General features: G+C 33.4%; 1 protein-coding gene across 4 annotated transcripts in view; it reads right to left on the minus strand.

Moving 5' to 3' along the window:
* Positions 1-15,770, minus strand: part of LOC139983273 (uncharacterized) — a 72,443-nt gene that overhangs the window by 28,528 nt on the left and 28,145 nt on the right. For all 4 annotated transcript variants that reach the window (XM_071996723.1, XM_071996724.1, XM_071996722.1 and 1 more), the window contains exons 5-21: positions 13,294-14,822; positions 12,052-12,257; positions 11,646-11,725; positions 11,356-11,444; positions 10,728-10,859; positions 10,113-10,315; positions 9,642-9,715; positions 9,329-9,417; positions 8,486-8,605; positions 7,602-7,807; positions 7,101-7,180; positions 6,793-6,881; positions 6,178-6,309; positions 4,549-4,751; positions 4,133-4,209; positions 3,836-3,924; positions 943-1,062 (exon numbers count right to left, since the gene is read on the minus strand). In XM_071996723.1, the coding sequence (XP_071852824.1) occupies positions 943-1,062; positions 3,836-3,924; positions 4,133-4,209; positions 4,549-4,751; positions 6,178-6,309; positions 6,793-6,881; positions 7,101-7,180; positions 7,602-7,807; positions 8,486-8,605; positions 9,329-9,417; positions 9,642-9,715; positions 10,113-10,315; positions 10,728-10,859; positions 11,356-11,444; positions 11,646-11,725; positions 12,052-12,257; positions 13,294-14,822 (3,518 nt within the window). The remainder of the gene's footprint in view (positions 1-942; positions 1,063-3,835; positions 3,925-4,132; positions 4,210-4,548; positions 4,752-6,177; positions 6,310-6,792; positions 6,882-7,100; positions 7,181-7,601; positions 7,808-8,485; positions 8,606-9,328; positions 9,418-9,641; positions 9,716-10,112; positions 10,316-10,727; positions 10,860-11,355; positions 11,445-11,645; positions 11,726-12,051; positions 12,258-13,293; positions 14,823-15,770) is intronic.

Raw genomic sequence — 15,770 nt, forward strand, 5'->3', positions numbered from 1 at the left:
CTTTTTGCTTTATCCGCCCTGCAGAACTCTGTGAATCCCCACACAATACCATTCTTCCTTTCGACTTCTCCTGTCCCCACTGAACGCTGTTTACAACCACACTACCATCTTCTATCACATCACAATCACCACACACTTCGTCCACTAAAGATGATCACTGTGCGGCTGTTTTTGAATTTGGGAATAGGTGTATTGTTGAATGTACTGCTGGTACGATGAAAGAAAGCTTACACATGTTAAAAATGTGTGGGCTTTCTTATTCTTCCTAAAAATTCCTACTGTACCAGATTACATAACAGGTCGGTAAAACTTGTCTCGTCTATAACATTCAGCCAAGATTAGTTTTACGTATGAAATTAATTTCCTTTTAATCCAAAACAGAAAAAGAAAAATAACACTTTCGTTAATAACTCTTTTTCTATGAAAAATTATACTTTTGAAACGAACGTTTGGAGATAAATGAACGGTCCGCTGTCGTTTTTGTTTAATAGTACAGAATACCATACATCCTTGACAGTATATCATCACATATGTTTATGCTGATATTTTTGAGGCAAAGAAGGACGTCACTATGTCGTATCGAGGTGTATGCTCTTTCTGTGTTGTTGGGGTGTTGAACTATTACAATCAGTGATACCATGGGCTGCGTATAACGGGAAATCGTGTCACACCTGTTACACACCACTTTCTAAGACACTGAAACTTTGAGCCTAAATAACATTTAATCATCTCGGTCAGATGTGTAACCTTTGATCGATTAAAATATGTTTTGCTTATTATGGACACATAAGAATTCAATGTACCGTTCTAAGAATGGTTAGAGTTGCCTTTATTTGTCAAGTGACAAACTTTAAACTTATAAATACTCTAAAAATATCGCAATAATCGTATAAACTTGAAGTAAAGATATTTTTCGACTGTGTTTTATAATAATTAACTTACGTTGTGACTTGATGCAATTTCAAGGAGCAATATCGTAGACATCTGGCGTTGTTTAGAAAAATGTCTCATTAGAGGCATATTACTTGAACACAGACGTCGTAAACTGTTTTGACCGTTAGTCTGAGAAGGAAAATAGAGGCGTCTTTAAAAAAATATGAAGAACTACAAGTTATAATATATTAATATTGCCCCTTGAGTATGACAATTTCAAATGAAAGCTGTGAGCGTGAAATGAAATGGAATGGAAAGGAATTGAATTGAATGGGAATTAAATGGGAATTGAATAGAAATTATATAGAAATTGAATGGAAATTGAATGGGAATTGAATTCAATTAAATAGGAATTGAATGGGAATTAAATGGGAAATGAATTGGAATTGAATTGAATGGGAATGGGAATTGAAAGGGAATGGTAATGTGAATTGAATGATAATTGAATTGAACGATAATTGAATGATAATTGAATTGAACTGGAATTGGAATTACATAGGAATTGAACTGAATTGGAATTAAAATTGCATGGGAATTGAATTAAATTGGAATTGAATGGGACTGAATTGAATTCAATTGTATTGAAATGGAATAAAATGGAATGGAATCGAATGGAATGGAATGGAATCGAATAAAATGGAATGAAATGAAATGGAATTGAATTGAATTGAACTGGAATTGGAATTGGAACTGAATGATGATTGAATTGAATTGGAATTGAATGGGATTGAATTGAATTGCATGAAATTGAATGGAATGGAATGGAATCGAATAAAATGGAATGAAATGAAATGAACTGAAATGAAATGAAATTGAATTGAATTGAATTGAATTGAATTGAATTGAATTGAATTGAATTGAATTGAATTGAATTGGAAATTGAAATTGAACTGTAAATGAAATTGAATGGGGATTGAATTGAATTGGAATTGAATTGGAAATTGAATTGAACTATAATTGGAATTGAATGGGAACTGAATTGAAATCGAATGTAATTGAATTGAATTACATTTAATTAAATTGAATGAAAATTGGATTGAACTGGAATTGGAATTGAATGGGGATTGAATTGAATTGGAACTGAATGGGATTGAATTGAATTGTATTGAATTGAATGGAATGGAATGGAATGGAATGGAATGGAATTGAATGGGATCGAATGGAATGGAATGGAATCGAAACGAATAAAAGGGAATGAAATGAAATGAAATGAAATGAACTGAAATGAAATGAACTGAATTGAAATGAAATGATTTGAAATGAAATGAAATGGAATGGAATGGAATGGAATTGAATTAAATGGAACTGAATTGAATGGAAATTGAATTGAATTGAATGGTATTGAATTGAATTGTATTAAATTGAATGGACTGGAATAGAATGGAATGGAATCGAATGGAATCGAATAGAATAAAATGGAATGAAATGAAATGAACTGAACTGAACTGGGATGAAATGAAATGAAATGATTTGAAATGGAATGAAATGGAATGGCATTGAATGGAATGGAATGGAATGGAATGGAATTGAATGGAATTGAGTGGAATTGAATTGAATTGAAATTGAATTGAACTGGAATTGGAATTGAATGGGGATTGTATTGAATTGAAATTGAATGGGATTGAATTGAATTGTATTGAATTGAATTGAATTGAATGAAATGGAATGGAATGGAATGGAATCGAATGGAATCGAATCCAATAAAATGGAATGAAATGAAATGAACTGAAATGAAATGATTTGAAATGAAATGGAATGGAATGGAATGAAATGAAATTGAATTGAATGGAATTGAATTGAATGGAATTAAATTGCATCGAATTGAATGGAATGGAATGAAATTGAATTGAATTGAATTGAATGAAATGGAATTTAATGGAATCGAATGAGATGGAGTGGAGTGGAGTGGAGTGGAATAGAGTGGAATGGAGTGGAATGGAGTGGAGTGAAGTGGAGTGAAGTGGAGTGAAGTGAAGTGAAGTGAAGTGAAGTGAAGTGAAGTGAAGTGAAGTGAAATGAATGAATGAATGAATGAATGAAAGTATATCTGTCGAACCAAACATTTTCAAAACTTGAATTGTAATAAATGACATTTTTGAGTGGCTCAACTGTATTTAAAGTAAAATTGATCAATAACATGATCGTTTTAAACAATTGAATTAAGTTATTACCAATGTTAGTATTGTATTGGAGTAAAATGCTATGCTGCAAAATTGAGGTGTAATACAACGTTGAAATAAACTTGTCATGGTCCTCAACGTGAATTCTACTCGCAGTAAATGCAATTATATTTTTTTTAATTCAGTTAAAATGCGTTTATAGTGCAAATCTAGTTTTCCTGTTGTTACCTGTTTAAAATAGCAGTATATTATATGAACGTATTCTCAAATGTGAGTTACGTTTGCTTCCCGCTTTAATGCCTTGAAAACAAAATTAAAATGAAAACATTGTACAAATATTATGTTACGATAGGTACAATTTACCGGTGTCATTTCTTTCACTGTATTCTACTTACTGGTGGAATATGGTGTGAGTACGAAGGAATGGGCTTATGGAAAATAGCCAAACGTTGAAATGGCCCTCCATAAAGCCGGTAAATGGTACCATATATCAAAATGGGGCTGATTCATTTTTGTTCAGATTACGTACACCAATGGCATAAAGTGTAATTTAGAATCGAAAGTTCAGTTTGTATTTTAAATTAGCTAGTATTTGTATTATATGCATATAAATTAACTAGTAAAATTTCGTGTCCGGTGCTATTTTGCTTTTGCCAAGGTGAATGTTAATTGGAATATCGGTATTGCCTTTATACAAATATTTAATAATATGTTGCCAAACTAATGATTTAAAACGAACAATCAAGGCATCATTGCACTCTAGAGAGTGGTCAAAGACTTACTTCAAGTGTTATGCCCTCTTCGGAGTTCAACACCCATTTACCTCTGGAAGAATCTAAATGCAAGTCAGGTTTAGACGGTTTCCATGAAACTGGGTAGAAGAATCATGAAAATATTTGTTTATAGATCAAACATGTTTATATACATAAAACGTGTACATAATAATAAGGTAAATGTATAACTGATATGCTATTCTCCGTTGACCTTTAAAATGTAAGGATGTTACCCGTTTAGTATCCCACAAATGATCACAAATTGTTTGCGATGAGTTACACATTGAGTTGTTTCTGTATTCTCACCTTCAATGTCATGTAACTTCGTAAGAGGAGAAAGAGAACCGACGGGAAGTGACAGAGGTAACAAACAGTCAATGAATCTGTAAAAAAGGACGTTTGTGGGTGGTGAGTGTGTTAATTGATTAAGCATTTATGGTAGTCTGTCATTAATAACGTAACTATGATGTCATGTTTGAGATATATCTGTCATGTTAATTATTTTTACTGAAAAGTTATGAAATGAAGAAATCAGTTTTTCTTATAATGCTAAAATAATTTTTATCTACAAGCATATACGTCCAGAAAGTATTTATTCATCGAACATCCAGCTAAATGTTATATTCAAGGAAAAAGTTCTACAATTTTCCGGTTGGTTATTTACCATTCAGTAAATTAACGTATATAAAGCACATAACAGTAAATGGTATGCAATTACTTACGAAATTTTCTGCAACTTTTTGCATTGCTGTGCAAAGCAAAGTATTCCTATTACTTGGTCCTGTGTAAATTCTTTCCCAAGGTTAGTTTTGATTTGTAGTTCCTTTAAGGTGGGCAGTACAGGCACACGGTTTCTACTTTCCAGGATAACATGATTCTGATCCGCTGAGCTAAATGACTTCAACATTAGACTGGTAATCTGAATCTAAGGAAAGACATTTGTGAAATTACCAGACAACCGTACACAGTCAAAGGTTTATTTTGTTCACCACGGTATATGTCACATGATATTCCAGAATAACAAACAAAGCCCCAAAAATATAATACTGTAATTACTTTACTATAGTGTAAAAACATGACATTCGGTGATATATTTCAAGGAATTCTACCAGTGTAAGAAAAGGAAGTAACGTTATACTAATCAATGTATAATTCCATGTCGTTTATGTTAGCCTTATATGGTCTATATATGGAGTGATTCGTTGCGATGGCGTGGTGATTGTTTTCTTACAAAATAGAGACACACACTACATATTTTTTTCACACTATAGAAGAGATGGCAACTAATCGAAGAAATAGAAAGTTGATTCTCAGTCTAAGCAGGTTGACAGTGAGAACTCTACCAGTTCGCGATAGATATATATATATGTATATGTCTTTGCAATTTAATAACTTGACAAAGCTGTCGCCTCCCCGGATGGATGGAACTCGTTGAGTTACTAACACCAGATTATCGTTGATAGCTCGTGTTGAAGTCGAAATATGCTGCTACGTGGTCGGACCTGTATATAATATGCACGCAAATAATTTGCATAACCAGACATTACATATATAATTAACCTGCTTTTATTTCATTATTTGAAAGTGGTGTTATTATTCCATTGTTACTTGAAAAATATCATCGTTTACCAGCCATTTTAACTTTTCAGGTCAAATTTCTTCATCTGCTTAAAACTACCCAACGAGTAATTTGACTGAATGTATTTCGCGTCACTTAAAAACTATTGCATAGCAAATGATCTGAATGACCTCGCAAGGTCTTTCTCTAGATTAATTCGTGAACCTTAATTCTCTACCTGTAACAGTATACTTAACAGTATGTCAGATGTTCAGATTCGTTTCCTACGTTGAAGATGAATAATAACAGCTAACACTCTACATAATAAAAAAGTATGATGGATTCTAATCATATCAAATCAATTTTTATTAATATGACGGAATCTTGATGAAGATATAAACCACATTTGTATAAACTAAGATTTTAAGCGAATATGTATTGTTCGATGAAACATACCCATAGATTAAGAGAATGGATTTTAATTGGATGTTATGTAGTCACGTTTATATAATGAAAATATGTCATGCTTGTTACGTTTCCCGGGCAAAAGTATAAACATAAGTTTATAATTGCTACTGTTCGGAAAGAGAGACCCCACGCTAAAATCACCAGCTAACCAAATGGCAGTATGAATTGATTCGACCATGATCTGTTAATACAAGTAATGTAGTCATATGCAAAATTGTTGCAACATGAATTTTTTAATACCACTCTTAGTAGATCCCGATCGAGTCCATAGTTTTTTCATATGTTTGCAATTGAACTTTACAATATTTGAATTAAACCAATTTACCTTATGCCTTGATGCAATCTCAAGAAATTGAATGTTAGCTCTTTGTAAGAGTCTGCTATCAGTACGTCTAAGTGCCATGCCACCGGAACAAACACTTTTCAACATCTCAACATCCTCCTCGGGTTCAACATTCTGTTAAGAAAATCCAAGTAAGACACCATTTACTCGGAGACTTTAATCCCAGAAAAAATAAGAAGAAGAAAACTCTTTCGCTATTAGTATTTTACATCCAGCTGGTTTAATTACAAAGTAGACGATATCAATGTCGTGGATAGTCATGCTTATCGCGTTTCCTTCTTACTGCGAAACACACTAACTACATTGTGAGTAAAAGGGAAGTAAGTATACATTTCAATTACAGAGAAGTCTTTATAGCATCATCACTAGCAGGATATGAAGACATTATTCTCATCTAACATGGCGTTATATCAACATTAAACCAAGTGAAACCTTGTGCTGTGCTGGATATATTGTATTATATCCTTAATATTTTCAGGGTTAGTCTGAATCATTATTGAACACTTGCTACATTTTGGTTTACCGCTGAATATGCATTTGCTATGAAATATTTATATGACATTCATATGACAGAAAACATGTTACCCATGTACTTACACCGGAAGTCAAAGAATCAGTTGAGCTCAGTCGCCATTTTCCAGTGGAAACATCTAACTGAAAGACATATTCCAACAGTTGCCAGAATACTGAAAAAACCCGTTATGAATCATTTTAGTTTGATAACGTTTAAAAACATTTTTTTGGTAGTTTTCCAACCGTCCTCATATATGTGTAAATTGCTTAACATTCTGCTGACGAATTGAAGTGTTAATTGATATGAATCGATAATTAAATACATGAATTGTAGTTAAAACATACTATACATTTATAAAACATATTGTTAAAATGTTGTGGAATATTCTTACCGGTAATACTTCTTGAATTCATGTTTGATTTCAATGTCTCTACGGTTAAGGACAAAGGTAATACACATTTACCATGGAATCTGTGATTAAATAAAAACAAAATCAACATATTGTATGTATAGTAACAGTATCAAGGCGTATACTTGAAAATTACATCCGTGACGAGAAAGAATACATTCACAAGTTCGACATATACTTTAAAACAACACTCATGTTGAAAAAAACAAGTTAAAGTATTTTAAAGAAGACAGTTATTCTCAGTTATTATGTTGATTAATCCATGTAAATGCGTTTTAAATATGATCCATTATGATGCTTATGAACTGTTTACTCACGCTAAGGTTTCGGCTGAAGACACCGATGTCCATATTTGACCACTCCTTACATGTAAAAAATGCAGTACCTTTTTCCAAAGAAGTTATTCACAGTTAATATTTTGATTAACTCATTTAAAGCGTTTTAAATGTGATCCATTATGATGCTTTTGAACTCTTTACTCACGCTAAGGTTTTCAGCTGAAGACACCGCTGTCCATATTTGACCACTCCTAACATGTTTTCCTGGGAAATTTCGTGTTCTACATGTGTTTTGAATACCAGTTTCTCTATTGATAATGAAACGGGAACACTCAGTCCGGATTCCAGGGTTACCTCATTCTGTTGTGCTACCTTGAAACTGTGGTCTAATTGGAGGCAGGGTACTTTGATCTAAAGATAATTACGGTGAAATGTTGGCTTACAAATCATCACATTTTCTTTACAATACATGTTACTCAAGATTGTTCTTCATACCAAATCTGGATACAGACTCGTTGATTATTGATGTTGTAGTCTTATATGAACAGCAACTATCTTGAACAAGATAACTTGACGGTGATTTAAACAAATTGTAATTTGGAATTAATCACCGGTCATCGTTGTGTATAATATGCACGCAACTAATTTGCATAACCAGACATTACATACAGAGAAAGTATTCTTGTATTCCATTGCTTAAATTTGGTGTTATAGTTTTATTGTGACTTGGAAAATATAGTCGTTTACCCACTATATTTACTTCAAGATCATATTTCCTCAGCTGCTCATCAAACTTCGCAAAGACCATTTTGACTGACTGTATTTCGTGTCAATTCAATATTATTGCATAGCAAATGCTCTGATTGATCTCGTCATGTTTGTTCTACATTAATTAAAAGCTGTTTGAATACGTTATTTCTTTTTTACCTGTAACAGTATACAAAACATGTAACATAACATGTAGGAATTTGAGATTCGTTTCATACGTGGAAGATGAATAATCATAGCAGCTAACATTAAACATAAAGAACAAAATGTAGAGGATTTAACAATATTCAAGCAACATTTCATAACATGACGGTATCTTACTTGTTGACTCGCTGCAATTTGTAGTAGCAGTATAACAGACCTATGATATTCGTTGGTATCATTAGTGTGCAGAGTAACTGTCCCGGAACACATTTTGGTTAGACTATGCTGGTCCTTAGTCTGTACATGTAAATGAATAGATACATTCTGAATATTTTAGTATATGCTCAGTATCAAATGGATGGTCTAAAGGAAAAGTTGATTTTGATTGTTTTAAAGACACTTTCATATCATTCTTGTAAGTTATTATGTAATCTAAACTTGATACAATTTTCAAGGCCAAAAAGTCCCCCCACCCCCTCCCGCACTGTCCTATTAATGTACACATCATAAGCATATATAATGCAAACTTAATTGTATCCGTCTAAATTCAATTGTTGTGTAATTGTTTTTACGATCTCATCTCTCAATGATTTACAAAAAAAATATGTTTGTCAGATATGTCTCTAATTCCTCAATGTTTACAAATAAAAGTAACTTCCTTACACACCGCTCTATCTTGGAACTGGTAATGTCACACGTGGTATTTTACGGCTAGACAAACTCAATGTCTTCGAAAAGATGCAATGACCTCTTTTTGTACAGACACACGCATAGTACTGATGGCGGGACACTTTGTATGTGATGCATTGCCAATAAGTGCAATGGTTTTATAATAAGACTGTAAAAATACAAATTCCCTGCATGAGTTTTATGAGATGCTTAAGCCATATCTTTTCTAGAATTATACAAAGAGGAATGGAAATGCAACAAAACTCAGCTGATCTTGTAGATTGGTATTGTTAATACTATTCGCAAGACCAATCCAACTACTACTTATTTTGAAGTTTAACAAATACGTACTTCAAGAGCCAGGTACTCCTGGGATACCAAAGTCCATCTACTTCTAGTGAAATTTAAGTCAAATTCATGTTCCCTTGGTTTCCATAAGACTGTGGAGCAATGAACATATATGTACGGTGAACATTATATAAATTTTAATTGGTATTTGCATTGTCTCTACCTTCAGTTTATGAATACGTTCAAACTTAACAAGCTGTTCTTCCATGTTAGTGAAAACATTTGCAAAAATTTCTTTCCCTTCGCATTGTATTCTCAGTTCAAAATAATTGCATAATGTTTCGTTGCATGATGGTCATGTTTTAATTTCTCTCACCTTTGAGTGTGTCTGATTTACAAGGCCAAAGGGAGTCGTTTGGAAAACACAAAGGCACCAAGCAGTCGATGAATCTGTGTAGAAAGACAAAAACCCGTACTTTATCAGTATAATAAGAAAAAAATCCTCAATAAACTATGCTGTTTCTTCTTAATTAAAGTTTGTTGCAATTTTATCAATTATTAACCAATTAATTACAAATACATTATGCACGCCTAGCTGTTATGATATATATGCTCGTTTTCACTATCGTTTATTTTTTTGTATTATTGATGAGTATGATCATATCAACATCCAAATAACCAATATGCATTACGTTCAATACCTAAGTTTTAATGTACACATCAGCTAAGCAGGTATAAAATAAATCAATAATTAGACACACATGTCACATACATTTTAAATTCTCGAATAAAAGTATGTAAAATCATTTTTTTTCTCATTTATAAAATATAATCTTTGTTAAATTACGAAATTGTCTGCAATTTTGGACATTGCTGGGCATAACAAAGTAGCCCGACGATTTGTTCTTGTGTGAATTCAATTCTCTTTTCCGTCCTGATTTGCATTTCCTCTAAAGTAGACAGTACAGGAACATGGTTTCCATTTTCCAGAGTTATACTGTGTTGGTCCGCTTCAAGAAATGTATCGAGTACCAGACAGGATAATGGAATCTTGATAAAGATAGAAACCACATTTGTATGAATTAAGTTTGTAAGCGAGTATGTATTGTTCGGTGCAACACACCCATTGACTAGGAAACTGGATTTTAATTGGATGTTATGTTGTCATATTTATTTAATGAAAACATGTCATGTTTGTTACGTTTCCCGGGTAAAAGTGTTAACATAAGTTTTTAATTGCTACTTTTCCGAAGGAGAGACATCACGCTAGAAACCATCAGCTAACTAAATGGCAGTATGAATTAACCCCACCAATTATCTGTTAATACAATTAATGTAGAAATATTCAAAAGAATTGTTGAAACATGGAGTTTATTTTACCATTTTAGTAGGTCCCGATCGAGTCTATTGTTTCATATGTTTTAAAATTGCATGTTACAATTTTGAAATGAAACCAGTTTACCTTCTGCCTTGATGCAATCTCAAGAAATTGAATTTTAGCTCTTTGTAATAGTCTGCTATCAGTACATCTAAGTGCCATTTCACCGGAACAAACACTTCTCAACATACCAAAATCCTCCTCGGGTTCAACAAACTGTTAAGAAATCAAAATAAGACACCATTGGCTCAGAGATTTTAGTTCCAGCAGTAATAATAAGAGAGAAAAAAAGCTCCTACACTATTGGTCTTTCATTGCCAAGTTGTTTCATTCCAAAATAGACGATTTCAATGTCGTGGATAGATAATCTCGTCGAGTTTTCTTCTTACTGTGAAATACAATAACTGCATTGTGAGTAGTAGACATTTCAATTACAGAAAAGTCTCAAATGCATCATGACATACACTACCAGAATATGAAGACAATGTTCTCATCTAACACGGCGTAATATCAACATTAATCCAAGTAAATCCTTGTGCTGTGCTGGATATAATGTATAATATCCTAATTGTTTTTATGGTTGTCCTGCATCATTACTGAACACTTGATACATTTTGGTTTCCACTGAATATGCATTTGCTATGGAATATATATACATATATATATATACATATATTACCCATATATATACACATGTTACCCATGAACTTACACCGGAAGTCAAAGAATCAGTTGAGCTCAGTCGCCATTTTCCAGAGGAAACATCTAACTGAAAGACATATTCCAAAAGTTGCCAGAATACTGGAAAGAAAAGTTAATAATCATGTAAGTTTGAAACGTTATTTTTAGTAATTTTGAAACGACATCGACATCTATGCGTTAATTGCTCAACATTCTGTTGTCGAATTGAATTGTTCATTGATATGAATCGATAATTAAATACATGAAATGTAGTATCTTAAATTTATAAACATAAATTTTTATGCTGTGGAATATTCTTACCAGTAATACTTCTTGAATTCATGTTCGATATCAATGTCTCTACTGTTAGGGACAGAGGTAATATAAATTTACCATGGAATCTGTGATTAAATAAAAACAAATTTTACATTATGTATTTATAGTAACAGCATGAAGGCGAATGCTTGAAAATGACATCCGTGACGGGGAAGAGAACATTCACATGTTCGAACATAAAACTTTACAACAACACTCAGATTGAAATCATCAATAAAGTATTTCCAAGAAGGCATTTGTGTACTTCGAACTAACAGGAATTAAACTGTAGCTTGTAAAATAATGAACTACCTTTATTCAAAGAAGTTATTCACATTACTACTATTTATATTAATCCATATAAAAGCGTTTAAATATGACCCATTATTATTGTTATGAACTGTTTACTCACGCTAAGGTTTTCAGCTGAAGACACCGTTGTACATATTTGACCACTCCTAACATGTTTTCCTGGGAAATTTCGTGTTCTGCTTGTGTTGTGAATATCAGTTTCTCAATTGATGATAGCACGGGAACACTAAGTCCGGATTCCAGGGTTATCTCATTTTGGTGTGCTACCTTGAAACTTTGGTCAAGTTGGAGGCAGGGTACTTGGATCTAAAGATAATTACGGTAAAATGTTGGCTTACAAATAATCACATTTTCATATCTAACATGTAACTCAAGTTTGTGATTCAAGCCAAATCTGGATACAGACGCGTTGGTTAATTAATGTTGTAGTAGTTTACTAACATATGTACCTTGAACAAGACAGTTTGACTGGGATCTTAACGAATTTTAATTTGGAATGAATCAACTGCTTGAACAGACAATTATATTTTGACCAGTGAAATACGTAAACAGCTGAGCCCAAATCATTTGTCTTTTAATTATATAGGCTGTTTTTGTTTTTCGTTCTTGGCAGCTTCTATAGCTTTATTGAACAGTTGTATGCATTGTAAGGGTTTTAAGATGTGTAATACTAATTTTAATGCGAATAAAACTGCATGTGAATATGATGGCTTATATTGTTTATATTCTTCGTGTAACGTTTAGTTTGACATAAACACTTCGGTATCTGCCACACCATAGTCCATACTGTCTTTTATTGCTGTACAATGTATTTGACAAAAGGTAACAACCAAAAGCAACAGTGTGCTACAGTTGCTTCCTAAAGCTACATTGGATTTCAATACATTCATATTTTAAATACATTTATTGTCTGGAAATATTTTGAAACAATCAATTGAGTATAAATAAATTATCTTCAATTCTTGCTGTTGTTGATAATATGTGTTTCTTAAACCTTAAAAAATCATTATTTTTTACTCGATTCACACACCACAAATATTCCATATATAAAACCATGCCCAATGTTCACTACCTGATGCTGTTAGCGTGTGTTATACATTAGCTTAAACCAATACATTTAATACTTACGTTGATTATTTTTGTTCGAAATCATTTTTAAACATCTATCACCGTGAGCCACGCTCGTTTTGCGATAATTTGGCACCCAGATGCAATGTAGGCCTATATTCCACCAACATCACACAATGGTGGAATCATAAATACAGAATACACCATTGCTTGCATTTTTAGAATATGGCACTTAACGTTAACAGTGCAACATATGGCAATAACCTGTGAGTACCTTTTTCCTCGATGCGATATCAAGTAGCTGTATATTTGATCTTTGTAAGAGTCTGCTGTCAGAAGATCGTATTATCATGCCATCAGAACACAATCCCTTCACAGTTTCATCGACCTCCTCTGGATCATCTGGCTGTTCAAAAAAACATAGAGATGCAAAGGACGCTCCTCCTTCCACACTTTTCAAATATTTGATTATTCTGCTCGAGGCTTTCTTGTTAAGTCCACAAGCAAAACGAAACACAAATTGAAGATCGATAGGATTAATTTTGTTCAAGTTATATTTAAGCCAGAAAGGCCAAAAGCTCCCGGCGTACGACGACAAATACCTAGCGGCATACCATTCGGCAAATAGTTTGTGATAGAAACGTACGAATTCAATTTGTTTAATGTGATGAATATCATATTCTTTTGGTTCGTTGATTATCTCATGAATTTCATCTACGATAAGAATGCCGATGTTCAAAAGTTCTTCATAGCAACCCGTTCCAACTGTCTCGATGAAGGAACGTTTGGGCCAAGAAATCATTTGAGTTTTCCCAGTGAGACTATCAAACGCAAGTCTGTTCAGCTTAGAGTATTCACTTATTGACTGGGGAATTGGTTCCTTAAGATTTTTCTTCCACATGTGATTGTACAAACAGTCTATCACGTACTTAAAGAAACTCGTCACTGAACTAAACTCGATAACACCTTTCTGATCATTGGCAACATGGGCAAATAGGACGCAGAACATCGGCACCTGGCAAATATCATTTAGAATTGGACTGCTGTTCAGAGCATTTGTTATCTGTCTACTTTTTTCCTTGTCACCACCAGTAACTGTTCGTCGAATGTATTCATCCCTGGACTTTTCATCAAATCCAGTCAATCTAATAGTAACAGTGGAGGGATCTAAGTATGTTGGTAATGAAGATGATCTAGTGGATACCACAACCTTGACATTAGGAAACATCTTTCCAGCGAGTATCTTCATAATGTCAGTTTCTATAACACTATTCTTATCTGGATACTCATCATATCCATCAAACACGATAACCACAGATAAACTGTATCTAAGTATTTCCGGGATATCATTTTTCGTCAGAGGTGATTCCGCTGGCATCAAGACAACACGAATAGCTTCAAATATTGAAGAAATATTTCCCAGACGTCTCAGGGGAAGTAGAATGAAAACAGCGACATTTTTGAGTGGTGATGCAACATTTCCCAAACACCAGTCATGTGCAGCTTGAAGAGTAACGGTTGATTTCCCGTAACCGGGGTCTCCTTCTAATAAGATTCGATTAGATGGAATTGTTTCAATGTCAAAAATGTCTCGGTAAGATTTCAGACTCACTAAACCTGATTCTTCAAATGATTGCGAGTCATTTTTGAAGAAAGAGGGTTGGTGCACAAGCTCTAAGCCAGACTCAACATATATATCATGAACGCAGTATATATTGCCTCGTACGTATGGGATTGGCTGAATCCTATTGTACCACCGTGCGTATGTGTGTTTTAAAGAGTTCTTGAAGATCTTTAGTTTACCTGTAGTGAGAAACGTGGTGAAAATAGCGTATTACAAGTGAGCAGATCTTCACACAAGCTAAGATAACAATTGTCTACAATTCATTGTGCAGTGCGGAAGTGTCATCTTCAGCCCGTCCCACACTGTACGACTATAACAACTGTACGCAACAATCATGAATAGTCAGGCACTGTGCGTGGACTTAAGATTGGTTCTGGACATGAATTTGCCGGTTGTAAGTCGGCTCCGGTCGGGATCCTAGACACAATAATCTAAACTATTTACTACAGTTATACCCGGAAGAAGAATACAAATTTCAGGCGCAACGAATCAAAACAAAAACCGAAACATTATCGGCCTCAAACACTTTAAAACACGCCCTCGTTCGAAGAAGTTAGCATATAATTATGAATTAAAAGATAAATAAAATTGTCATAAAGCCATTTTTAAATGGGATAAGTTAGAAGTATGCATTTAACTGGAATATGTTGTCTTCTCTGCGGTCAGTGATTCAAAAAGTACACACTTTCAGTCTCGTTCCATTCATTGAACAATAGCCAGAAACTTGTTTTTTACATAAAGTCACACAAAGTCACTGTGAATTTGTTTGTAAAATGAGGCAATGAGACATTGAAGTTTGTATGTGTAGCATTACTTAAGAATTATAGTAAAATATCATATTCAGATGTATTGTAAACGGCTTTGACCTTATCATCGAGAATACCAAATTTATATCACTGAAAATCTGTATTACTAAGACATTATACACCCTATCACCTTGCTTTATCATTACAAGCAAACTTTTTATCTTCAATTGTTAAACGAGCAATACAATTCTAGCTATATTTTTTTTTTCAAACTCCACTTTCTGTTGAAGTTGAGTGTGATACCTTAGAGCTTAATATATCCGAAAAACTTCTGAACAGCCTTCCGTGCATGGTGATTTGTAAATGATCTCACATATTTTT

Source organism: Apostichopus japonicus, chromosome 16, assembly GCF_037975245.1.
Source record: "Apostichopus japonicus isolate 1M-3 chromosome 16, ASM3797524v1, whole genome shotgun sequence".
In the NCBI taxonomy this organism is placed as follows: Eukaryota; Metazoa; Echinodermata; class Holothuroidea; order Aspidochirotida; family Stichopodidae; genus Apostichopus; species Apostichopus japonicus.